Genomic DNA, 27,462 nt, shown 5'->3' with positions numbered 1-27,462 from the left:
CTTTCAACCCAGGTTTTGTATTTAAAGTAATCAGTCGTTTATTGGCTCCTCCTATCCAAATGCAAGTACATACTTTTTTCCAAAATAACCAGCTTTAGAAAAACTAAAAAAACTTAAAAGCAATGATTTAGGCCCCAGGGGGCCTATCCAAAATGCCAATCGTTTGCGCTACGACAACGAAACGCTTTCTGTCTCTCTATCACTCGTACATATTAGTGCGATAGAAAGATAGTTTCGGCGTCGTAGCTCAAACGACTGGCATCATGGCTAAGCACTATGGTTGACTGGGCTTAAATCATTGCATTGCAAATGAGCTCTAGAACAACCTTTTCAAGGAATAGATTGAATCAACAGTCATCCAGTATCAACATATAGAGTTCAAGAGTGAGAAAAAATGCTCGGTTTACCATTTTAGTCTTCAGTTTTATTGCAACTGTATGCACTCACATCGACTCCTAGCTCGTGACAAGATATCTTATCCAGTTCTATTGACATCGACAATTGCACAACATATGAGCCGCACAACTCGTGGTTCAACATTTTCTTCGTGTGCTCCAAATTGATTACCATATCTTTTACTTCATATTTATTCTGAAACAATCACAGAATTTAGAATAAGTATTACAAGATCTATTAGTCTAGGTACTCATTTCAAGAAGTGAATTGTCTTTTATCCTTAATCACGGTTTATTAAGATGCGGCATGTTTTATTTTTAAGTAACTATCTAAAAATCATTGTCGAGAAATTGTATAAGTACCTACCTAATCGAATAGTGGCCGATTTATAATTAACTTCAACTGCCACCATGACGAAATATATTAAGGTCAATGTGGCTAATTCCGTCATAGGGGCTATTCCCGTCCGCTAGCGTTTTCTCGAACAACAAACAAAATTGATAATTTCATCGACAAAGCAGCGATTACTTTTAGTTTCAGCAATCAAAAACAGATACTTTTTTTTCCTACGATTGAAAATCAAAGAAATATACGCTCGTGGACGACAAACAGAGATCCACTATAAGATTTAAAAAAAAACACTAGTAATTACCACTGCTATAGGGCATTCTTTTATCTTCATTGCATCAACCATAGGAAACCACGGTGTGTTCGGGTCTTTTAAACTGCCACATATGTCACCCTGAGCATGGTACAGGTATTCCTTTCCAATATCAATGATTTTCCATACCTCGACGTTCATCTATAAACAACACGATCAATGTGTATCACTCGATGAAACCGTAGTCACGTAGTCAAATTGGCAATACTTTGAAAAAATCTCGTATCTCACACTACTGCTCAAAGTTAAAAGGCAGTAACTATCTGTATGTATCCCATACATAGATACATACCACCTTTTTCTTTTGATTGAGTTGATTGACAGAACAAGATACGATTTTTTATCTAAGTAGTGCCGAAATGTAACTACAGTTCGCGTACGAGGTTTGAGTTATTATGAGCAGAGGAAGTGGGAGGGTGTGTGACGCGTCTCTGCGGAGATTTAGAAGGCGAGCGGGTTGATTCCTCAAACTTCGTGCGCGAACTATACAATTTGTAGCAATTTTAATCACGTGCATAACGGTCAGGCAGCAGTTTTTGGAAAATCGTAGTAGCCCTTTTTAAGATCATACCAAAAATTCATACAGCAATCTTGAGCCTTTCTCTAATAACTTCACCGATTTGAAACCTGATTTTTTACTTTCGCTATTGCAACAATACAATATTGTTGAACTAAACGTAATTTTGCAGATACTTAACGTTGTAGGAAATTTGTATTGAATTGGGTCTCTTATAATGTTGGCCAGACGGAGAAGATTTTCTTATATATAAGTGCATAAAAAATGTTTGCAGGGGGGCCAACTATCTCTGCAGCGACCTGTACCTTTGCACACAATATTTTTTCTAAGAAAACAGAAGATAAGTAGGTACCTACCTAAAATTATAAATAAAATAAAATCAAAGTATACAAGAGTAAATGCGGTAACAAATTACCTCTTAGGTACCCTTGGGCCCAAAAGCTTCTGATGTAATATGTAGTTTCTGTCACTTGTATTACTTTAATGTAAAGTTTCTGATTTAACTACCTACATATTTACGGATATATGATTTAGATATCACTGACGGGTTTTTAATTGACAGATTGAAATGCTGGAGCAGAATATGATTATTTTTATTTGCTTCATCTATTATATACTATACCATTGTTCCTTCCTCAATTACGGATTCAAGTCCGATCTCTCCTTGCAAGCCCAATTCCCCGTTCTTTCCTTCCACTATACCCAGCTCGAGAGGGTCGCATTTCATGACCTTATTGTCAAAATCGGCACAGGGCCAGACATCTTCTGAAAATTCTGCACGGTAACATTCCTGAAATCAACACCAAAACGAACCTACATGTTGTGAGTAGAACGTTATATGTCAGTTATATAAGCCGCCATAACAGGAAATATAGGAAAGAGGAAGACAGACTAAAATGTTAAAAATGAGTATGGGATGTTAAAGCAACGGACTTGAGAAGTGAAACCTGCTTTAGCGACAAGAGTTAACATACCAATACCTACATTTTGGGCCATGCTTCCCCTCTCCGTCAATGCATCATATATCTGTGAATTCGAGTTGCTTTATAAATAAAAAGTCGAATATTTATGCTTAATCTCGAAAAACACAATAAGCCAGTTTTTCTCATTTAGTTAAAGTACCTACCTACTAACAGTGATTTAATTGCTTTAGTTAATTTTTCGGTATCCTTTGTATGGACAAGTGGTCGTTCACTATCGTCTTAATTTTAATGCAATCATCTTCCTCGCGTTGTCCCGGCATTTTGCCACGGCTCATGGGAGCCTGGGGTCCGCTTGGCAACTAATCCCAGTAATTGGCGTGGGCACTAGTTTTACGAAAGCGACTGCCATCTGACCTTCCAACCCAGAGGGTAAACTAGGCCCGTATTGGGATTAGTCCGGTTTCCTCACGATGTTTTCCTTCACCGAAAAGCGACTGGTAAATATCAAATGATATTTCGTACATAAGTTCCGAAAAACTCATTGGTACGAGCCGGGGTTCGAACCCGCGACCTCCGGATTGCAAGTCGCACGCTCTTACCGCTAGGCCACCAGCGCTTTTTTAACTTAACGTAAAATAATAATAATAATTAATTTTAATGCAATCGAGTATGATATTTCTTATATCATGTTCATAGTTACAGCTTTTTGTACCGTTGCTCTTCTGTAGGTATTGTAACAAGAGTTTAGAACGCGTAGGTACTTGTATAGAGAGATAATCAAACAATTAGGATTCTCATGGTGTAAATAATTGACGAAATCGGGTACGTACTGTACAGGCCCGTTCGTCTACTGTCGCACATTTATTTTATAAACTCTTCTTACGAATTCCCTGTTAAAAAAACTTTAGAAATCATTAAGGTTCTTAATATATCATTCACAGTCAATTTTTCGCTCGAGCTTCAGCCTCAATCCATTAAAATATTTTTAGAAAAATATAAAGTTTATTTTTTTTACTTAAAACACCTATTATAGAGTTTATGTTCAGTCAGCCAAACTATTAACATAGCACTGTACAGGCCCGTTCGTCTACTGTCGCACATTTATTTTATAAACTCTTCTTACGAATTCCCTGTTAAAAAAACTTTAGAAATCATTAAGGTTCTTAATATATCATTCACAGTCAATTTTTCGCTCGAGCTTCAGCCAGGGGGGTGTCACTCCGCAGTTTAGGTACATTTGGCCGGCGCGCCCATCGGACAGGGGTATGGTAGTGGGCTGCCGCTCGCCGCTCGGCGTGCACGATAGTCGTGTCACGTGGCGCTCGCGCAAAATTGAAAATACACAATGGCTTCGAAACTTAACTTCCGTGAGAATCAGACATACTATCTCAACGTTTGTAATTCCTACATATTTATCTTAAAAATAATAAATCGGTGGGTATAAAGACTATTTTTTTATTCGGTAGACTAAAATGACATTTCATAGTATGAACATCATGTCTCATTTCATACTATAAAATGTCATTTTAGTCTACCGAATAAAAAAATAGACTTTAGGTATAAAAACTTGTCAAGTGATAACCCCGTGCCGACACTCACAGCTCGGTCATAAAACTGCGGCGCGCAAAGGAGATTCACAGTTCGTGCGCGGTTATAAGTTTCAATTTTGCTTGCAGGCAGCGATATAGGTGTAATTTTATACCTAAATTTGACTTTTGTGAAGGAGTGAATTTTCTGTACGGTAGTACTATTAGTTATTCTGTGCTTCAGCCTCAATCCATTAAAATATTTTTAGAAAAATATAAAGTTTATTTTTTTTACTTAAAACACCTATTATAGAGTTTATGTTCAGTCAGCCAAACTATTAATATAGCACATCTACATACATATTTCTATGGAGGGTGACTATCTAATAGTTTTGCAAACATCCGTTACAAAACTGTATTGGTATTGGCAGAGAAATACACGTAATACTTACTGTGTAGGAGGAAGGCAACCTGAAATATCACAATCAAAAACTAGGCCCAAACATATGACGTGATTAATCGATGAACCCCTGAACATACAAAAAGTGCCTGATGGAAAATGGGCCATGTGCCTTTCCGATGCTTTGCTAAATAATTTATTTAAACATGGTCCAACATTACTTACATCTCCATTAGTAGTTCCAAATAACGTTACGACGAAATATAATATTTCCACCGCAATGTACTCACACTTCATTCTTCGACCAACCAATAACTTATCTAGGTTCAGAAAATATAGTGTAATTTTACCTGTACTAAACCTTATATAGAATGCGCGATAAACATCTACATATAAACCACGTGTCCGCTGTTTTTGATCAGTGATTGTGATAATGGTTTTGAGATCGGAGCGAGTAATGAGTTTGCATGGCATGTTGTACAACGTATCAGTCGACAACAATATTGCGTGCGCATCCTACCCACATTTTTATAGATAAACCTTATAACTAGAGATCCCTACAATTTTAACAGGTTCTACCATAGCTAATCTGTAAGTTACAGTCATAAACAGTAGATTAGTGACATCAGGCAATTGTAAAAAAATCCATGAATAAATAAGTGAGTAGTTATTTTAACTTTAGATTGTTTTGTGACTCGGCCAGAAAAACATAAGCAACCGAACATAAACTGGAGGCATAACTAAATACTTAAAGACCAAATATGTACATGTATGTTTTATTTAACGTTTTTGAATAAGCCTCTATCTGAATAAAAATATTCTCAAGTAATGGCAAAAAAATCTTTCACGCGCGAATTTTTATCTATCAATTTCATATGAACAAACAAATGGGGCGAACGAGACTGTTTATCATTTCCGATATAGTAGTTTTATGTAAATGACACCTACTTTTAAACTGTCGTAATTTTTAGATTCCGATTGAAGTTTCCCCTTCGCGTATTTGTTATCTCCCAGAGAAAATGAATATATTCAATCTTGTGATTTATAGCTTGTTTTTACGTTACTGTAACTTAGGTGTTTGTATTGTGCCTTTTCCTAATTTAAAAAAAATGTTATCTTACCTAGACTATGTATACCTACATTAAAATACATTTGAAATGCACTCGTAAGTTGCAAACTTTCTATGCAGCTTGCTGTACCTACATGTACGTGTGTTATTTTTAAATAATCTAAGCGATATATTGACGTCCCTTGATAATCCAAAAGATCTAAAAGACTCTGCAGAAATTGAATCCAATCTTCTACAGTCATTTTTCCTTACAATCGATGTTTTCCCATAAATTATTTGCTAGACTTAATTCTCAATGGCGGAGATATAAATAATTTTCACTCGGATTTCTTAAGCGTTCATGCACGCGGGAAATAAATGCTTCATCTCTGCTTCGCTAGCAATAACTCAGCGGGATCTAGACGAAAACACAGGGGAACGGTGTGTTTACAGTAAAAGCTTTGTAAAGTTGAATCTGACTTTGATTAACCATATCCACAAGAACAAATCAAGTGTCATTTGTAAATGACAAGTGGCACTTTGAATGCGAGATTAGATATGATATAGTCAGGTAATAACATATTTTATTTGTTTTATTTATATCGCTCGTTTTCATTCTACATCATGATAATTGCACTTTACATAACAAATAAAAGGTTAGTGTAAAGCATGGGTTTTTGTTCAATCTACCATCTTGAACTTGTACCTCATCGAGGACGATTAAAATATAAGGCTACCGGGGCCACCACGCATCTAAAGGGTAAAAGATTTAATTATGCGCATAGCATTGTGAGCGCTCCACTTAATTTGATTGCCAGTGACACCTATATGCAAATGATGTACGTTACGTTTAATTGAATTTCTTTGTTTCATCGAAGTGGGAATCCTTGATGACTTTTGGGATGCATTAATGCGTGTAGGGAATATATGAGGATTAATTTATATCAATCAAGTTAGCAAGTTTTTCATGGCGTAACTATAATATCTAATGTATGTAAATAATTAAGTGTGTGATATTAAACGCGATTAAACTACATATAAGATATAACCGCATTAGGAAGGATACAGACGGACTGCAACCCGACTGCAATTTGTATGGGAATTTCACGCCGACTGCACGCCAACTGCAACGTCGGCGTGCAGTTCCCACACAAGTTGCAGTCAGGTTGCAGTCCGTCTATACCGACCCTTAGAGAAAACGTTATACAGTGGACACAAATATAATTCGGTTTAAGAAAAAATATGTTCTATAAGCATAATTTTATTATCATAGGTACTTACATTCTTTTACCTAAATACGAGTAAAAACAATGTAGTAAGTACTATTTGTTAACAATGAACAATCATTTTTAGCGATCGTTGTTGTCACAGTAAAGTAAACTGTTTTTATTAAAATGTACAATATTTTTACTGGTCACGATATTGGACCTCGATGCAAGGTTCTGTTATTTGACGACAAATTGATAGGTTTTCTGGCGTATTTATGATTAATTTACAAATGCTTCGATGAGTATTGTTTTAATTTAGCGCTATTGGGTGGTTTTAATTGCATTTCTTTTTATTATCACTTTACATTATGACTAAACATTATTTATTACTAAAAATGTTAAGGGGCAATAAAACCAGAACTTATATTTTATGGGAACCATAAAGACACGCCATAGATGTATATCGGTATATATATATATGCACATAAGTAAGTAATTATTATTGACAACTGACAGAGAGGCTGACACTCTGTAAATAGGCAATGTCACGTAATCACAAGTAAATTGGTCAAAAACGTTCGGAAAAACAGGCGTTTTTCTTGTGGACGTTACAGAATTTAAGAATTGAATAAAATTTTCATCATACTTACTTTAAACAAGTAGGCAAGGTTTTAATATGCCGATGAGGATAAAGTACCTACGAAGTTTAAAATCCGTTTATTTTATCATGTTTACAGGAAAGTCCCATAATTTTATCTCATAGGTAATTGCTTAATACTTATGAGACACAATTAACTGTATAGTAAATACAAGTAACATGTAACATGTAACATATTTAGAAAAGAAAATACCTATCTTCGATCTATGAATATTTTTTTTTATTTCTAATCGTCAAATACATAAATTCACTAAATATTATCACAAATCTGAGATTAATGCATACCTAAACGTTCGTCATTCACACTTGAACACAGGTATGTTATCGTTAATTGAAGTCATACTGACTGAATTTCCAAAATTTACAATTTACATATTTTAACAATCGTACATAAGTTTCTAAACATTATTTTCTCTCATCGTAGAACGAAGCCAGTCTATGTAACTCGCTACAGAAGTGTAGACTCCAGGCCACCCGTCCCTGCCGCAGCCATAGCCGAAGGACACAACGGCGACGGACTCATACACTCCCTTGCTCTTGGCTCTCATGAGAGGGCCTCCGGAGTCACCTCTGCACGCGTCTTCGGAGAACACCCCTCCAGCACAAATTTGCTTATCTCCGAGCTCAGCACCCAATGTGCGGTACTTTTGTACACAATTATCTTTTTCGAAAATGGGTAGTTTCAGTTTCAGCTTGATTGGGCTGTTGCGTCCTGAAATATAATTTAGTTTTATTTTTAACTAGCTGCTGTCTGCGTGGAATGATGATAGATAAAAACTACCCTATGTCCTTCCCCGGGTCTCAAACTACCTCCATAGGTACCTACCTAATTTCGTCTAAATCGGTCCAGCGATTTAAACGTAAAGAGGTGACAAACAGACAGACAGCGTTACTTTCGCATTTATAACATGAATAGAGATGAATGCTCGGATTTCTCTTAAAAGTTATGAAGTTCCTCAGTATGAGCATGAGGTGTAAAAAAAACAGTCACATAACCTACTAGTACCAGGTACACTATAACTACAACTTGTTTCATTGCGCAGTGTGTATTAAATAGTAACACGTTTTACCACAGCCCTCGTAAACCAACTGATTGTTTCTTGGAATCGTCAGAATGGAAGTAAAATCAATAGTGGACATACCGTTTAAGGTTTTTCCCCAGCCGGCGACGTAAACGTCATTGCCCACCGCCAACCGCGCCCGGCCTGGTTCCGGCAGGCAGATGGGCTGCACGTAGTCTGAAGAATAAACAGTAAGTACGTCTTATTAACTGGTTGTAGTAAACTGGATTCTGCTTGCAAATTTTCTGTTTACCTAATCTACTTTTGTTAAACATTTTTGTGTGATAGATTTATATTATACAGACAAGTTTTATATTTGTAATATTATTTTGTTGGATTTACAATTTATACGTTAATCTGGATTAGCCTCACTAATTTATTTGCCCGAGTGTTTTCGGTTTTATTGACGAAAATTCGACAAGCAAATATCCATAGCTCCTCTGAAAACCTAGCGCACACACAAATATGTAGGTACCTATTTAGGTAGGTGCTAATTAATACTGGTAATCAATGTACTACGTTATTTATTTGATATTTTTGCGTCAAATGAATTTTCGTAAATAGACTAAGCAAATTACCCATAGTCGTGCCTATTTGTCCAACTTTACAATTGACACCTTACACTGACAATTTATCTGTTGGCGACTGTACATTTCTGACTCGGTAAAAAACGACGGTAAATAGCGTCAATATTGTTTTCAATATTATGCGACGATTGTCAGCGTATGGTGAAACAAGGGCCAGGTTAGTGCAAATAGCCCATCCAGTAAAATTAAGTTAATTATCTGAAATCAGAACAGTTTAATATTACTTACAAGTATATTTAGCCCGTTGTACCAGCCGAACTAGAGCGATGTCGTCCGCCCTGTTCTTGTTCTTGTCGTTGTAGCCGGGGTGCGGGAAGCCGGCTTGCACCGGTATCTCCTGCGGTGGGTCTGCGCACGAGTTGTCCACGCAGTCCACGTCGCTCTGAGTGTCATACTCGCCAAGCCGAACGGTGGCACTTTAAAACAGAATAGGCTTTTTAAGTGTTTAAACCTGGTTTAAACAAAACCGGTAAAGTGAGCGCGTAAAAGTACCTATGCGTTAACTCGCTTACGTCATTTATTAGTGTACAAACATTACTAAAGTGGGGGAATACATTTTTGACACAAAATAAAAAGGGTTTAGTTACATTGCTCGCAAAATCTCCATAATATACCTAATATTTTTGTTCTCACTTTTATCGAATCACTGGGCGATAGCAAATCGTACAGCGCCCATTCTGAGTAGTCTAATGACTACTGTAGACTTAATAGTCTACATTAAGCTAAAATCGACCAAACTAAACAAAAAATATATATTGATATCGTATCCGACTACATTACCGGGGCTCGTCTGGATCGCTGCCATCTCTCAGTACTTATACTACTTATATTATAAGCCAAGGAAGTCTATATTACTTAAGTTACTCAAGCAATTTATCTATTTTCAATTTACCACGATATGCTTATGTAACTTCTACTATGTATGCATCCGCGAATTATCTTGACCGAAGCCTGTTGCCGCGAATAATTGAAAAAGTCTTTAAAATTAAAATACTTAATGAAATAGAACAACAAAACATCACACCAAATACTGGCGTATATTCGTACAGGCGATGGTGATAATTAGTATGTATTATAAAAATAAGACTTACAGTGTGCCTACTTCGCGGTTGATGGCGCCAGTGACGCAGTGTGCCGCAGTCAACACGTACCGATGGTTGATCAGGACTCCGCCGCATTGGTACGTTATCGTTCTGTTGGCTGAAACACAATTGGACTACATTTAATAGGGCATCACGAATTTCAATTATTCTAATCTCAATCTAGATATAAACTTCAAGATGAGTCCAAGCGTTTAATCCTTAAACATATTCATATAAACATGTTTTTTTAAATTCTTTAAAATCTGTTTTATTGTTAATTTATTCTAATTAATAAAATATAAGTATATTTATTTATTAAACGAGCAAGGAAAAGGTTAAATGTGATAAAAAAACGTTTAAGATAGCATAATGTTGTCTGGAATTATTTTAGCCTTGAACGCACGTTATTTCGAATCATTATCTATTTTATTGGTTGGTAAGGCACAAAAAACAACCTATATAACTCTACGTACCTACCTACAGTTGTAAAAGGAATTTCCAGACCATTAAGTATAGCAGTAAGTACTGGTACAATGTTGATTACAATTTAGTAATATTATTACAATTCAGATACTTAATGTAGCTCACGGAAACACCACAAGTGACGCAATATGTTGCCATGTAAATACTCGTTAAGTCATGAATAAACCCTTTTTTATTCACACGCAATGACTTTGACGAGAATGTTTGTTCAGGACTTGAAAACTGGATATTTGCACATGGTAGAGAATACTTAAAACTTTTTGGTTGATATTGAAACGACGGTCGTAAGGTAAATTATATTCGAGTGCTTGACGCTGTTCCATTATATGCTAGGTAATTTAAAACTTAATGAATTTAACGTTATGGTAATAGAGGTAACAAATAATACTCTGTCAAATATTACAGTCTAGCTGACCTAGCTGTCAGACACTAAAACTACCTATTACCTTATTATTTTACACGCTTTTATTCAGCATCGTTCCGTAAATATTTATATAGTGTTTCTACATATGAATTATAGTTTATGGTAGACATAGACAAAGACATTTATTCATAATATTTTAAATATTACATGTCAAGCATTATTCATTTCTTATATAACATTAAAATTAAAATATTTGGATCAAATTATTCAATTAATTAAAATTTCGATCACTGTCCTCGGTGTTTGGTTGGGCTAAAATTTGGCATAAGCATATATTAAGGTAATTACGAACTCTTATACAAATTAGTCTCGGAGGTAAACTGGCAGGAGGTTCTCAGTGCTGGGAATGTCGACTGTGCTGTAAATAGCTTTTACCAAATATTGTACGGAATCTTTGACACTTGCATTCCTAAACGAAGTCGTCCGAGAAAGGCTAGTAGACGCTATCCTGTTTGGTTCACCGCAGACCTCATTAATGACCTGAGACTAAAAAGTGACCTGCACCGAGAATGGAAAAGCACAAATAACAAACAGTCTTATAACAAGTTCGCAAAATTGAGGTCTGAGTTGAAAGGACGAATAGCCTCTGCCTACGACGACTACATTGGTCGAATTCAGAGCAAGGTGAAGGACAATCCGAGGGCATTTTGGCAGCACTTAGACAGCCTGAAGTCGACGGGAGGGTTCGTCAGTAGTGTGAAGCTGGACGGAAAGCTGTATACTGGAGCTGAGGTAGCTAATGCGTTTGCGAGCTATTTCTCTGGGGTATTTTTGTCTGACACGCCGCTTCTTGATCCCAACGTAAGGGGAACTGAGCATCTTAACCGTAGTGCCAACTACATCCATATAGATGCAGTATCGATGGAACAGGTTGTATCTGGGATAAAGCACCTCAAATCCAATTGTGCAGTAGGCCCGGACAACTTGCCAGCGTACGTTGTAAAGGGATGCAAGGATTACCTTAAAGGCCCTTTACACTACATCTTTAATTTGGCACTGAGGACTGGGTCGTACCCTCTTCGCTGGAAACTATCGAGGGTGAGACCTATACCAAAGGCAAATGACGCTACAATCATGGAAAACTATAGGCCCATTGCCGTCCTTTCCACTCTGGCCAAGCTCTTTGAGTCAATAGTCCACCGAACTTTATGTGCACAGGTAAAACTGTTTTTATGTGACGCACAACACGGATTCAGACATAGTCGCTCGGTTAACACCAACCTATTAATTTTGGCTGATAGTTTATCTGAGCACCTGGATAGAGGTATCCAAGTCGATGTCCTATATTTTGATTTCAGTAAGGCTTTCGATCGCGTGGATAACGATGTGTTGTTGGCGAAACTGGATCGGATTGGTTTTTCTCCCGCATTGTTGTCTTTCTTCGCTAGTTATCTGCGCGATCGGCAGCAGTACGTCAAGCATGGATGTTTTGTCTCGGCCCCATACCATACCCGGTCTGGGGTCAGTCAAGGCTCCATATTAGGTCCTTTCTTGTTCGGGATCATGATAAACGACCTCGGTTCGGTCCTTCAATCGGCTCAGTGTCTTCTATATGCAGATGACCTTAAGTTGGTGTATGGAGTGGAGCAAAGTACTGACTGTGAGTCGTTACAAAGGGACATCGACTCTGTTTTTCTCTGGAGCACCGAAAACAAGCTGCTGTTCAACCCGGCTAAGTGTTGCGTCTGCACTTTCAGCCGTGCTCATATGCCGTTGCATGCACAATATGTGCTGGGGTCCGAGCCTATAAACCGCGTGTTTTCTATTAAAGATCTAGGTGTGGTCTTCGATACGCGGCTCACTTTTCATGAGCATATCTCGACGCTTGCTGCCAACTGCTTTCGAAGACTGGGCTTCGTTACACGTAACCTTCGTCAGTTTAACGATCCTGTTGCTATCAGGCTTGTCTATAATGCACTTGTAAGAAGCAAGCTTGAGACATCATCGATCGTTTGGCATCCCCACGAATCTACCTACAGTTTGCTTCTTGAAAAGGTACAAAAAGCCTTTTTAAGGTTTTTATACAAGAAAATGTTTGGATATTACCCGTTTCTTTATCCGACAAAGTATCTCCTTGGGACCTTAGGTTACAACTCTTTGGAGGTGAGACGTAACCTTAGCTTATTGACGTTGGCGTGTCGGACCCTGCGAGGTGATTCGGACTGTCCAGAATTGGTGAGTCGACTTGTGCCAGACATCCCCAGGATAGCCCTCAGACCGCGGCGACGGGATCTGTTGGCTTTGCCAGCGGGACGCACCGTGTCACGACTGAACTCTCCGCTGCTCCGTGCCCTCACACAGTTGAATGCACTCTTGGCATCAGCACCCGAGTGCGACCTGTTTGCGTGGCGTTGGGTGTCTGTGAGAAATGAATGCCTGAGATTCTGTGAGGTGATGGATGCGAGGCCTACATCCGTTAAGGTGTAATTGTGGATGTGATAAGGGACTATAGTGATTTGTAATTGTGTTATTTGTAATTGTTTGTTTGTACCTGATTGTTATTCGTAATAGTTATATGTACCTGCTTGGTATATGTTAATGTTAAGTTTCATGGCGCATTGGATCTGTCTGTAAGGTCATGTAAACATATTTCAAAATAAAATAAATAAAATAAAATAAAATATTGGATAACGGTGCAAAGCGCAACAAAACGCTAACATACATTAGGTCGTGGGTCGCTACAGGAATTCTTTGATGAAATTAACGCAGCCATATTAAGCTTGAGCTTGATACGACGCGCGAGGGACATGGTGTACTATCAGCATCAGCAGTAAAAACGTGTATAACAGAAATAACATATTTAATTTATGTTTGAAAATTATTATGCTACTGGGTCAACTAGGTCTGTCACCAGTAGGTATTTTTTGAAATAACATCGATACATAATAGTTTGTATAGTTTTGTTTATATGCCGTTTGTTATTTCAGGTTTATAGGGTTAATCACAAAAATACTTACGGGTTCTGTACCCCAATAAAGCCATCCATGGGAACTCATCGAGGTCGGTGAACTGGCCGCCATATATTCGGTCTCCGTTGGTGTCAACGCCGCATTCGCCGCTGGGGGAAGGAGATGAATCCTCGTCCTCTACAGAAGCTGCCTGATCGTTGTTGGAACTGGGTGGGCGCGTTGGTCTAGGTCTTTGCTATAAATATACAACTAATACATGTTTAAACTTCAATCTATAGGAAAAATAACAAGTTCGTTAGAAAAAAAATGTCAAATCAGGTATGAAATTACAGTCTGCGCAAAATATCTGAGGAATTGTCGGGACTCTCTTGGTTTCCACATGCTCACGCACGAGTCACAAGTGCAAGAGTCTAACCATAAATATTCTTTTTTTACATTTAACTAATATTTCAGTATTTCATATTATTGATCTTAAATAATAAAATTGTAGGTAAAAATCTGTAAATATGCCTCGATGGAGAAAGTCATGTAAAGATGCGTTATTAGTCACGTAAAGAGTCATGTAAGTGTTTGACGTGGTTACCGTGGGTTGAGCTGGTTGCTGCTGCTGAGCAGGCAGAGGGCCGCAGCACACTTTGGGCTCGTAACCATCGAACCCACACGAAGACTGCCTCAGGAAGCTGACCACGTGTCCGGGCAGTGGACGTTGCTCGAAGGCTGACAATAGTGGCTGGCAGTTGTACAGAGACACGCAATCGCTTTCAACTCCTAGTGGCGTACGGCAGGATGAATCTAATGAAAAAGTATTACTGACATTAAAAAATGTTATCATTATTATTTCATGTAATTAAAGAACATACTGGTTCTTTAAATAAATACTTGTTTTATGTCAATAAAAACTATTATACGATAAACGACCGATAATAAATTATATAACTAAATTACGGACGGAACACACGAAGATATTCGTATATTACCAGTCTGTTACTATCTCTATCGCACCATCGTCGCCGCCATCGGGTGTCATTCTGAATCCCTAACAACGTTTGTCCTAAAGTCACTTGCCCTAACTGGTTTGTCCTAATGGGCACATGCCCTAACGATCAATTGTCATAACGATTATTTTCCATTATGTAAGGTTCTGAAAAATAGTTAGATTTTAGAACTTGCTGCCACAAAAGTGGGTTAGGTTAGGGTTAGAACTGCGACCCTCGCAAAAAAGAAAATATGCTTAATAACATTAGGATAAGCAAACAATAATTAGGGAAGCCAAAATTAGGGTTTTTAATGTTAGAACAACTGATCATTATGACAAATAATATTAGGGAATGCAAAGATAGGAGAAAAGACTTTAGGGATTCAGATATAGATCCGCCGCCATCATGGGTGGGACAGCAATATAATTACGCGCGTGTGATAGAGATAGGAACATGTGGATCCATGTACGAAATTCTTCGTGCTCAGCGTCCTTATTTTATGAGCAGAACTCTCCAAATTAAAAAAAGCAGTTAAGTACAATAAAATACATTGTTTTACGCGACGTCATTTAGTTTTATCAAAACTATTGATATTTACTTCAGAACTGTAGTGGTGTGTGTTACTCGAGCTGTGTGATTACAAAGACCAGTTTCACGGCAAACGATTGCCTCTAACGTGATAGCATTGATGAGAATCAGGTTTGCACTAAGTAGTCTAATAGGGTATCTATGCTTTGCGATCAACTTTACACTTATTTCTAACCGATTAAAAAGGATAAGATACTTCATTCAGTTGAATGTTTTTCTTTGTTATTTCTATTATTTTTCTTCCGAGACAAGCCCTTACCCTAGGACAATTTTATTATCATAAATTATGATGTTTATCGATTCATAATTCAGTGAAACTAAGTTACAAAACATATGTCACACAGTTGCGATCTTCGTACTCACATAGTATTATTTGTTTTAATTAAGTAGGCATTTTTAAAAGGGCATTTTATTATTTTGTGTTCATCTGTTTCCTTTTACGTACACTCGAATAAATTCATCACTTATGTAGGTAATTCAAAAGAGTAATGATAATATATTATACTTAGATAGAACCAGGCGTTACCTACTTTACGAAAATCTTCATTTTTCATTTAATAAATCAATAATAATATTAAGGACAATTTTATACGATCGACCTATTGAAACAGTAAGTACTTAAGCTCAGTTAGGCTTCTGTTGTTGGTACCTAACAGAAGACGATATAGGTATATATGTATAGTAGATAGGTAATTATAGATAAATACTTATATACCTACATAGAAAACATCCATAACTCGGAAACAAATATTTGTGATAAACACACAAATAAATGCTCTTACCAGGATTCGAACCCGGGACCTCTTGTTTCGTACGCTAGTCACTACCGACTAGGCTAGGAGGCCGTCATTAATTAGATTTGATTAAGAACTACTCAAATAAATACCTATAACAAACCATCGACAAAAACCAACCAACCAAGTGTGCTATGTATTATTTGTGACGGTTTGTTATTTGGGTGGGTAGAAACATTACATTAATATCATGTAATAAATAAGCTAGTAAATATAACGAGTTAACACTAGTTGACTATCACGGTATTAGGTACATCGCAATAGCAAAGCAATAACATTCGATATAGGTATACCAGGCCCCGTAGACAACATGCCAATCGCTAACGCTACGTAGCGAACGAAACGCAACTGTCACTGTCACACTAATATGGAAGAGTGATAGAGAGACACAAAGCGATTCGATGGCGATGCGCAAGCGATCTTCACCTTGGCTAGGCTACCTGTTCACTCATCAAAACAATTTTATTTATAATGTGTCACTTCATCACATGTAATTTTAAATTTGCATTTATGAATGATAGCACGATTTAACGAAGATTTGATTAACCAATGAAAGGTGATAGTCCATTTACAACCGCAGCTGCACTACTGTTCATTTTACTATGGAAATTGACAGTAACAGCGACGCGTTTAGTACCAGTACCAGTAGTGCAGCTGCGGTCAGAAATGGAATGTTACCCTAACACATATGCTCTTGTTACCAACACCTGATACTTTTAGGTACTCTTAAACAAATATAAAGTAGCCTACTTTATGTTTAGACAGAAAATTAATACCGTCTTAGATTGTTTTGTTTTATACTGGCACTCGTCACCACGGAAATCAACATTACGAATATTTGTATAATTAAATTGATAACCTCTAAACACTGATTTATTATCGTTCAAATGCACTTTGCCTTGTTCGTAAGTAGATATTTAATAACATTTAGATAAATCGAATTTACTTTACAAATAAAACATAATTAGATATATATGTGAGTTGCTGGTGAGATGAAGAATTAGGTAGACAAAGAAAAGGCACGCACAGCGCTACTTACCTGTACATACCTATGTTTTTTAATGATAAATATCTTATTAAAACTTAGATCAATAACCAACGAACAAAAATCAATTTTCAACCTTAAAATAGCTTTTAAAGTCAACACTACACCGTGTAAAACCCCATATAACGAACACATAAAGTAAAAACCGGTTGTGAATCCTATATATAAATCTAATTTTTAAACGACTCATTAAACATGTTATTGCTCAACTTACGTGCGTAATTCCATAGCAAGGCAAAACACACTACATGCAACTTCATTTTTTAAACTAAAACAATGATTTCACAAAGCAGTATTCGTTTGTTTAGTTAAGACGTTAGGTCGAGTAAGCTTATGCCGAGCGCGGCAAGTTACTTGGCAGCGCTTGCCACACTGGTCTCTGACGTTGACTTGAACACATTTAAGTATAGGATCGGATCATAATTATTATCTTGTTTTTCCTACCGACGCTCTTGTTCAAAAAACGCGATGATGTAAATACATTTTATGTATATGGTCCGCCAAGAATACAGGAAAATAGATGTAAATAACGGATGCTACATTTTATTTATATTTCAAAACAATTTTAATAAGGTAATTATTCAACCCTTAGCCATAATCTGCTTAGTGAATATGTATGTAGGTACTTAATACTGAACAACATTCACTCATTGTCACCCAATCACGAATTTTGTTTCTAGAAAAAATCGACACTTGATAAGCTTAAACTTTTTCCGTAATTTTGGTGTTGGTTTCATAGGAAAAGCTGTTCCGGTACGACCAATATATTCACATAGCAGAATATGGTTAAGGTAGTGAATCATTAATCTTTACTCATTATTGAGTTATTTTTGACTAAACGGTACATAATCGTGTAAAATTAAGCTCTATTTTTACCTCCGACGTTTCTAGGATGGCGTGGTTCTCGTGGTCTATGAAGTTTAAATAGTAGTTCGAAAAATAGTCAATGATAATGATCTTCTATCGTCAAATACGTTTATATTTGGATAACCTACGAATAGGTCCGTAAGATTTACAATGTACGTCCCGTGTATGGATCCTCATCACTTGCGACCTTTTAATATTCCGACGGAGTCCGCGGCCAGTTACGTATGCGTCATCGCTAATTGAGTACCTAGTATTCGAATTTACCTGTTGAGGATAACCAACGTTTTCTTATAGTGTCAGGTACTCATACGTACAGTTCAAGACCTATATTACAGATGTACACTTTGGCACATAACTAATCACTGACCCGCCATCAGACTCGCGACCATCAGAACAATTTAGGGATTTCTCTACACAAACTTGCATGTACCTAGTCGTCTCCATACTTCTTACTGAAAAAATACCTAAAGCACGAAAAATACTCAAAATTATAAATTAATATAGAATTTTTGAATTTGCCAAAATTGCTAGCAAGCATATAAAACAAGGAAAGTCTTGTCCTCCTACCTCCCACCCTGCCGATCTAAGAAATAGTGTCTGCCTAGTAAGCACGATTAATCGGATTAATTGCGTTCTGTGCATTTTATAAAGTGGGTATACTAGATGGTAATATAAATTCGTTCATTCCACCCTGTATAGTGAGCATGGACGACAAAATTTAATAACCGTTTCCTTGGTGACCGAATTGACAGTAGTTGTGAATAAGAAAATACTTACCTCCAAAACAAAGTTCATGTTTTATATCGAGGAAGGTATGATTAATCACAAAAATGCACTGTTGTTTCTTTATTCAATATATAGTTTTTATGTATGTATGTATGTCTAGATGTATGTTTGGTTATACGTATTTATGTATGTATGTTATGGGGAAACGCAAAAGATATTAAGAGAGTCTTTATTTCTCAAAAAAAATGCGTTAGAGCAATATGTAACGTACCACCGCTGACACCTTGTAAAGACATATTCAAAAGCCTAAAAGTTCTAACATTGCCGTCTTTATATATACTAGAAGCGTGTAAATTTGTAAGGTTGCATCCTGAATTGTTTACAAAGTTGAGAAATGTGTGTAAATTCAATACAAGATATCCAAACAGGCTTGTAGTGACAAGTAATTATAACAGTAAGCTTTATAGCAAAAATTCTTACCTAATGGCCATAAAAATTTATAACCGTTTACCTAACGACATAAAAGAATTAACCTATGCAAGGTTTGTGTCAAAATTGCATAAGTGGTTATTGGAAAAAGCTTTTTATTCAGTACAGGAGTTATTTTTAGACATTTAAGAACTATTTTTATTCTTATTTTATTATAGTTGACTTTTACTTAATTTGAAATATTTTATCAAGATTTATATTAGTGATTTATATTTGCCACTGTAATGCGATGGTGAGTTTATGATATTATGTAAATAGTTTGTAAATAATGTATAGTACAATATAGGTTAAAACAAAACATAATTTGCATGCCTAGATTATTGGCGAAATGTGCTGAACTCGCTAAATTGCATGTTACTACCTAATTTCTGTACCTACCACATTTCTAGCAAATAAATTTCTATTTCTATTTCTATTTCTATTTCTATGTTTATCTTTATTAATGTTTTGTGTAGAAATCACATTTTTTACATCACATAATAATATTTTACGAGGATTAATGCAAAAATATATAGGTATATTTATTTATATTATGACCAGGGCCGGATTAAGCATGTCGGGGCCCCTAGGCAGTGCAATGCTCGGGGCCCCCCTTAGGCCCTTACAGTCAATTCTGCATACATAATGTTCATTTTTCAGTTCAGGGAAGTAAGTTTGTGGTTTTAATTTCAACCTTCAGGTGTCGGTTGAGCCGATCCGAACATGCCGAGCGATGTCTTTTTCGCTCTTATTGCGTGGACATAAAGCTTTTTTCTATCAGTTTTTGCCGATTCCTTTTTGCGTCAAGTGTGGGGAGAGCCCTTTTTTTCTCAATAGGTAGTTAAATATTGTGCGAGGCTGAACAGCGATTGTCCGACCATAATACCATACGCCGAGCCACATGATTAAAATTAACGTAATAATAAAGATATTCCATAGGTTTAAATTACTATTCATTCACCAGTCAAGTTAGCATGTAGGTACAGGGTCAACCAGAAAAGCAGCAAAAAAACGCAAGCGCAGCGAGCGCGAAATTTTTTGTTAAAAAATTGTGAAAGCGTGTTAAAAAGGCCGGGCCGGGCCTAAAAATCCGAAGTTCCCCAGTGAGCCGAGCTTTCATGCGAGGTCAAAGCCGTGCTACAGGATAAGCTCAGCTGGAGCACAGACGCCAACCAAAGTCCATTGTATTAAAAAGCAAGACCACAGGCCGAGCTTGGCGCAGGGAGGCCAAAGGCTAAGCTGAAGAAGAGGAGATTTGGAAGACAAACCAAAAATGGAGGTAAAAAGTGAGGCTGAAGGTCGAGCTCAGCAATCTCCACATTACTTAACAAGCCCGAAGCGTACTTATAACCAGCAAGGAAAGCTCGATATTAAAGACTTTAAATCTATAGAATAACATAATTTACATAATCATCTAATGATTGTGTATCTGAGAAACTGAAATTGGACATCAAGTAGGTATAAATATTTAGGTACAATAAAAACAATATTTATGAATTTTGGCCATATGAAACAAATATTGTTTTTGGCGCGCGCGGGTCCGCCGGGGCCCCCTAGCCGAGGCGGGGCCCCCTCGCCGAGGCGGGGCCCATAGGCAGTTGCCTACTCTGACTTAGGGTTAATCAGGGATCGGAACCGGTTTTTTGCAAAAACTTAGAAATAACCATATTTTTCGAATTATTTTATACTCGAAATGTAGGACTCAGTTGTGTTTTTAGGTTACGACTTCCTATTATTAGATTGCCCAATTAGAAATGAAGTAATTAGCAAAGAACGAAAAAATACCGTTTCCGTTCCCATACAAAAAATACCGGTATCCGATCCCTGGGGTTAATCCGGCCCTGATTATGACGTAGTTACCAACGTGCCTTAAAGTCCATTTTTTCTGTTAAATTCTTAAGTCGGGAAAAAATATTAGTTAGGTAATTATTTATTTGGTATACCTAAAAACTATCTCTGGGAAGGAAACACAAATGCAGCTGCCTTAATCCTAAATCGGATGACACAAAAAACGTCCACCAATCGACCCAGTGCCCAATCAACCAATTTGTCGGCAAGTGGGGCGCAATTTCCTCACAATTCGCTTAACGATTAACGACATTAACTTTCATGTCGCGTCGCTAATTGCATTCGGCCCCCATCTCCAGTACATTTGATTATACAGTCGTTACTTCTCGATAAATGTAAATAGATCTTGGGCTTGATGATTGTAAAACGTATTATCCGTACCGGATTACTCCAGAAAAATTAAAATATATTGCAGCCGTTAGCCTGCAATTTCAGAAATAAAATGTCGTCTTAGTTTACCAAAATGACTTATATAGGCAATGAAAGTTAACTTGGTGTATCTTATATCTTACTGTATCACATATTATTTTCGTATTACTAACTGGTACGTAGGTACTTCATTGAGTCTAGTTTTTGTTTGTTCAGCACAAGTAGGTACATATGTAATGAATAGCTCACTAGTATTGCGCTCTATCATAGTAGTGAGGTAGGGTTTACATGTGTGCTCGTACATTTTATTAATTTTAATATTTTACACGAACAAAGTCAGTAAATTCAGCAACAAATCGTTGTGAAGTAACTGAAGCACGTATTCAATCGAACGCCTGGACAGAGACCGAAAGGACTGGGTGTTACTTTCGCAGCGCGCGACAAATGTCGCACGTTGCTCTTCGTATTTATACTAACTATCGCAAAATCTTAGAATTTACATAAGTAAAAATAATCAAAATAAACCGGGTGGGGCCTGTAACAGGAGCAAAAAATAATGATGATGATGATATTGAGCCATATTGATTCAGTGTAAAATTGAAGTATAGTATAGGTACGAGTACCTATTATAAGATCTGAAAGAATAAACTGTTCTTTTTTCTTATTACTTTTATTTTTATACTACCTATATATACTAGGTACTAGTAGGTGTAGGTTACGCGGCCTATTTATTTGTAAATTTACAAAGCTAAATCCCGTCATTAACTATCGTTAATTAGTTATAATATTTTATCCTTAATGCTGTTCATATGAATTACTAAGAAATACAGAATTTAATAATTTTAAATTTAACATATTTTTCCTCAATGTCTAAACTTACTTCAAACAAACAGAAATGCAATGCTCGGATCGCTTCGCTTCAGTGTTTCGTTGACATAAATATACTTTTGAAGTGTAATATTTTTACTGTCTTATCCTAAACATACAAAATAGCCCCCCAAACGATCGGACTCCAGAGAATCCAAGATAAATTGGCGATCGGCGGCACTGGAGAGGTTGTGGCCTCTTCTGCTGTCTCAAAAGCTTACGTAAATAATTCCGACGAGACTACAACTAATACCTAAACTACGACAAGTACCGATGCAGGGTGATCTGGTCCTTTTTTAAGTCGTTATAGAATGAGTCGTGATAGCCGTTGTAGTACCTATGTGTCTGTAATTATACCTTAGGTATACCTAATTATCTTATTATGTATAACATAGGAGTCTACAAACATTCTAGAGAAAACTGTATCATAAGATTTATAAGTATAACGCTATTAAAAACAACGCATTTTTTTCACCCTGTATGCCTTTGTAACCTACTTAAAGTCCGTAGCACACATAACAACCTTACCTTTTAGACCGTAGTTTGAGTGTCACTTTGTAACGGCCTTTGTAGATTGTTTATGTAGGTTTAGATGTTTTATTTTTCAGTTTTTTAAAGTTTGAGATGTTCTTTTAGTTATTCAAGAGCTTTCAATATTTGAAGTTGTTTACAAATTAAGTAACTTTGACAATGTGTGGACAATGTTGTTTAAAATAAAACATTGCCGAAGAGAAGAATTTCACAAGCTAAAAGGTCTTGCCCTAGCTGACATCATGTAATACATGGAGATGGTGGTACCTCTTTTCATGTTTGCCTGAATGATAATTTAGTTTTTTATTAAGTATAGGTACTTAATAAAAAACTAAAAAAATATATAAATAATATGTAAAGCAGCATAATAAAACGGACTCCTTCTATATAAAATAAACAATTACATATAAGCTTTCTTTAACTAGCATTAATTTGTTTCAGATGTGTATAATCGCTGGTACGTGGTAAGCTCTATTTTTATAAACCGCATACCTAAGATATAAATTACAGGTCGATTGTCCAATTCTTATACCAAATATACCAATCCAACCACCACCACCTGTCCTGCCCAAACCAACTGTCATTACAAGACTAAGGGCCACTTGCAGTCTTGCACCATCCCACTAACCTGGGATAACGTTAAACCTGGAGTTACCATGGTTACCAGTACAATTTGACACTGGGTTAACGGTTTAACCGGTTAACCCCGGGTTAGTGGGAGATGGTACAAGTGGCGCTAAATGGATAGAGCCATCTAAGTGTAATTTTAGTATTTTTTTAGTTTAATTTATTACTATGTATAATCCTGTACAATCAATCAAATACCCTAGCAAGTTAAGATTTAAACTGAAAATCGAAAACGTCGTAAAATATTGAAATATTTTCGTAACCCGAGGTGTCAGACTTGTTATCGATGGCGTCTTGATATTATTTACGAGCGGCCAGCGCTCAGTGACGGCGGTGCGGTGTTTGCTCCTGCGTCTCAGCTTGATGCATTGCGCTACTATGCTTGAACGAAGGATTTTTGATAAGTTTTGAGGCAAACAAGGATTGTATGCATAAGTATTTTACCTTTTGTTGCTGTCCCACCTCAGTTTTATGCACATATAGACGCAAGAATACTTATCAATTGATATAATTTTTTAATACAAAAATATAGCTACCTATATTCATGCGGACATACCTACGTATGTATAGTATTTGAACGCTTTGTTCGTATTAAAGAAAAGGGAATATGAAGGCAAGCAAAAAATGTACTGTTTCACAATCGTTTTGACATTGCAATGCCCGTTTTGTCCATTAATTGTGTTTTTGCTAAGTGTAGATGTGTCACTTGACCAAAGACGTTGACAGTGTCAATACTCGCAACTATAGATCTCTTTTTATTATTTAATCTGAGATGAATCACGCATAGTATAAAATATTGTATTTTTAATTGCTCGACCAAATAAATGATATCCAAATTAACAAGTTAACTAATCAGTAACGCACTTTAGCAAGTGAGTATAGTAATCGATTTAATGTAAATGGTAAGTAAATACTCAATTAGTTGAAACGTTAAAAATATTACATGTGCCTCGGATAATGTAAAAAATCTAATAGAGTCTGTGCGGAAAGAGAAGAGTCGTGGAATGTATGGGGCCTAATACATTCCACGGCTCTTCTCTTTCCGCACAGACTCTAGTCTAGTTCATATATCATTATCATGCAAACAAAAAATAAGTCGTGGTTAAAAGTCAACTCAACATTGTCATTGACATTGGCATTGTTTTCCAGGGCAAATAGCCTTATCCTACCCATTACATTAATCGGAAACGTATTGGATTGCATTTCTTGCGTTCACTCTGCGTACATGCTAACAAGACACAGTGATATTCGTGTTGGTTTGGTATTGTATCGTCATTATATTTCTGTTCTATCCGACACCAGTATTTAGTAGTCCCTGAATACTTACGTTAAAAGCTTTTGAGTGTGTGTATTGATACAAATGGGTGTCGTCGGTGGATCGAACGGGCAGTAAATCACGTTAGGAACAAAAACGTTGTTTGTGCAACGATGTTAATGATTGCGGGCCCGGTTTCTCAATCAGGAGGCCATGTTTCGAGGTAAATAAATGGGTGAGAGTGTAGACATAATAGACTGAAATTAGAATAGATAATGGCTGTAATAATGGTTACAAATGCTTCTGCGGAAACGGCAATCAAAGCTTGGAGCTTCCCTTGGTGGTACCTGTATATTTGATAAACTTAGTACGATTATTTTTTTATGGTAAATTTCCACGTTTTTATAGTGTTCATATCATAATTATAATGTTTTTCGTTGTTTATGACGCACCATCCCGTTGTCATGAATCTTAAAAATATGTACCTAATCGTAATATTGTTTCAGTCATTACTGACATTACATATATTTAAAAAACCCCCAACCAATTTATAACGGCAGTGTCTGCCGAAAAACTTCTCCGTTGAGGGTAGAAAGAAAGATGAATATTACAATGCGTAAAAAAAGCTCTTAGTATGTAGGTACTTACATCACGTTAAAGCTTTTTGTAATCAGTGTAAGCTTAGAAGATATTTTATATTTATTTTTTGGCGTTTTCTCCTAAATAAAAGATTTTTTTTTATTTAATCAGAAAGAACATACATTTGTAGATTTTATTTTATTTTATTTTATTAGAAGATTTTATTCACACGTATAACATTTTAAGGGTCGTTCTACCGTTTCGTGCCGATTTCGTGTCCGAGCCCACATGAAGCGTTAAAATTATATTTTTTTACTTGTGGTTATTTTTAAAAGGTATGTTTATGTGGTACGAAAAATGCGCCAGTTTTGGAATTTAGCTAAACCTAATGATCTATTAAATAAAAATTAAAAACATGCGAAAAATTCATTTCCCTCGCACCTAAAATGGCGTACCATTGGGTTCGAAAATTAAAAAACACTATTATTTGCAGATAAACCCTACTTTCCATTATTGTTTATAAATAAGCACATAATCAGAATTATAATGGTACATGGTACGTATTTTTAAAGTTAAATTATCATAGAGAGAACGCACTTTTTAATTTTGTCACGCGAAAGACTTCATTTTCACTCTAAAAAATTGCCACTCATGCCAAATCTAAACGCGCCTTTATTCACGAATAACTGTGATTGCTACGTGTTTTTACTACCTTAGTCTACCGCAATACGTCAACGAAGGAGGTTTCGCGCTCTTGATTTACGAGTAATTTAGGTTCTCCTCACCGGAAAGGCACTTTGTCACGGTTACTACTCATTTTTATCCATTAAGTAATTTGGTGCTATATATATTGCAAAAAAATCACCTTGTTAATAATCTGTTAGCATTTTGGTATATCTTCATTACTTTTACTTGATGACATTCTAGCCTTAAAGACTATAAAGAAATTTAAAAAAACCGTCGGAAGTTCATTCCACTCCAATTCATCCCTCTCCATTTCTTCCAATATTGTCGGGTGAAGGAAATGAACCAGTTTGGAAGGAAATGAACAATAATTTTGTATGACAGATGTGATACCTTTTTATGTTTTTAGCCCACAGCCCAAGAGTTATATACACACATACGCTCTTAAATCATAACTCCCATGTTTTGAAACGTATATATGTCCAATTCTTTCGACTTCGTTAGACCGTTTGACAGAGTTTCAGGGTATAGGTTCTTATCTATACCCGACACTATGTCATGGGAATCCTGTTGGTTGTGGATATTGCATATAAATAAGCAGATAGGCGCGTAAGTAGGTTTTTTTTTTGTCATGGCAAATATTGTAAATATATCGGATAGATACATCATATTTCCAACATTTTATAAATGCGGAACATTTTGGACAGATGACCCGATTGAAACTTATCTAACGCCTATTAATGAAAAAATATGCTAATTAAAATACTGAAAACTTTTGATAGTTCTTGAATAAAGCTCAAGAGCGAGTCCTCCGACGCCAGATATTTATGAGGAGGGTCTCACAAGGATCTGCTCCCGGGAGCCTCTATTTGTGCTAAGTTAAAAATACAGGTTGGCCGTATCAGGGAAATTTCTTGTAACTTTGTAACCGTCTAAAGGCCAAGCTTTAGAAAAATCTAGATAGTTCATGAAACAATGGTCCAACACCATCTAGAACTGGAGAGGAGCGTCCCATTCCCACCCCTTTCTGCGAGTTCCGCAAAGAAAGAGCAAGCAGCTCGAAGCGTCCGATTGTGGCGAGCTTTCCTGCGAGGCTGAAAGCCGAGCTTTCGCAGGAGAGTAGACCTTAAATTGTTTCAATGCCCAAATGCAACCGATGCCGAAAGCCGGGCTCCGCAAAAGGTGTTAAAAATTTCTTTTAACTATTAGCAGCGGGCACAATCGTGCGAGTCACTCAAGACCGAAAACTAATGTTGAGTTAGTATTGGTCATTTTATTGTTAAAATTATCGTAGGAATAACGATTTTTTTACAGACTTACACGCCGTAGTAACATGTGCATAGGTTACACTAAA

At 36.6% G+C, this 27,462-nt stretch overlaps 2 protein-coding genes across 2 annotated transcripts; both read right to left on the bottom strand.

Annotated features, from left to right (window-relative positions):
- Window positions 1–402: 402 nt before the first annotated feature.
- LOC134653622 (uncharacterized) lies at window positions 403–4,797 on the bottom strand. The gene is made up of 4 exons (XM_063509021.1): window positions 4,649–4,797; window positions 2,197–2,364; window positions 1,049–1,198; window positions 403–591 (listed from the first exon to the last, which is right to left on the bottom strand). Exons 1-4 carry the CDS (start codon window positions 4,718–4,720, stop codon window positions 412–414), a joined length of 570 nt encoding a protein of 189 aa, XP_063365091.1. The 5' UTR covers window positions 4,721–4,797; the 3' UTR covers window positions 403–411.
- A 2,900-nt stretch (window positions 4,798–7,697) lies between these two features.
- LOC134649113 (phenoloxidase-activating enzyme 1-like) lies at window positions 7,698–17,679 on the bottom strand. The gene is made up of 7 exons (XM_063503831.1): window positions 17,502–17,679; window positions 14,467–14,675; window positions 13,932–14,118; window positions 10,077–10,185; window positions 9,214–9,401; window positions 8,480–8,575; window positions 7,698–8,049 (listed from the first exon to the last, which is right to left on the bottom strand). Exons 1-7 carry the CDS (start codon window positions 17,545–17,547, stop codon window positions 7,736–7,738), a joined length of 1,149 nt encoding a protein of 382 aa, XP_063359901.1. The 5' UTR covers window positions 17,548–17,679; the 3' UTR covers window positions 7,698–7,735.
- Between the last annotated feature and the right edge of the window lie 9,783 nt (window positions 17,680–27,462).

This window comes from Cydia amplana, chromosome 1 (assembly GCF_948474715.1).
Source record: "Cydia amplana chromosome 1, ilCydAmpl1.1, whole genome shotgun sequence".
Classification (NCBI taxonomy): Eukaryota; Metazoa; Arthropoda; class Insecta; order Lepidoptera; family Tortricidae; genus Cydia; species Cydia amplana.
Note: the sequence above shows the minus strand (reverse complement) of the source record. Positions and strands in the feature narration are given on the sequence as shown.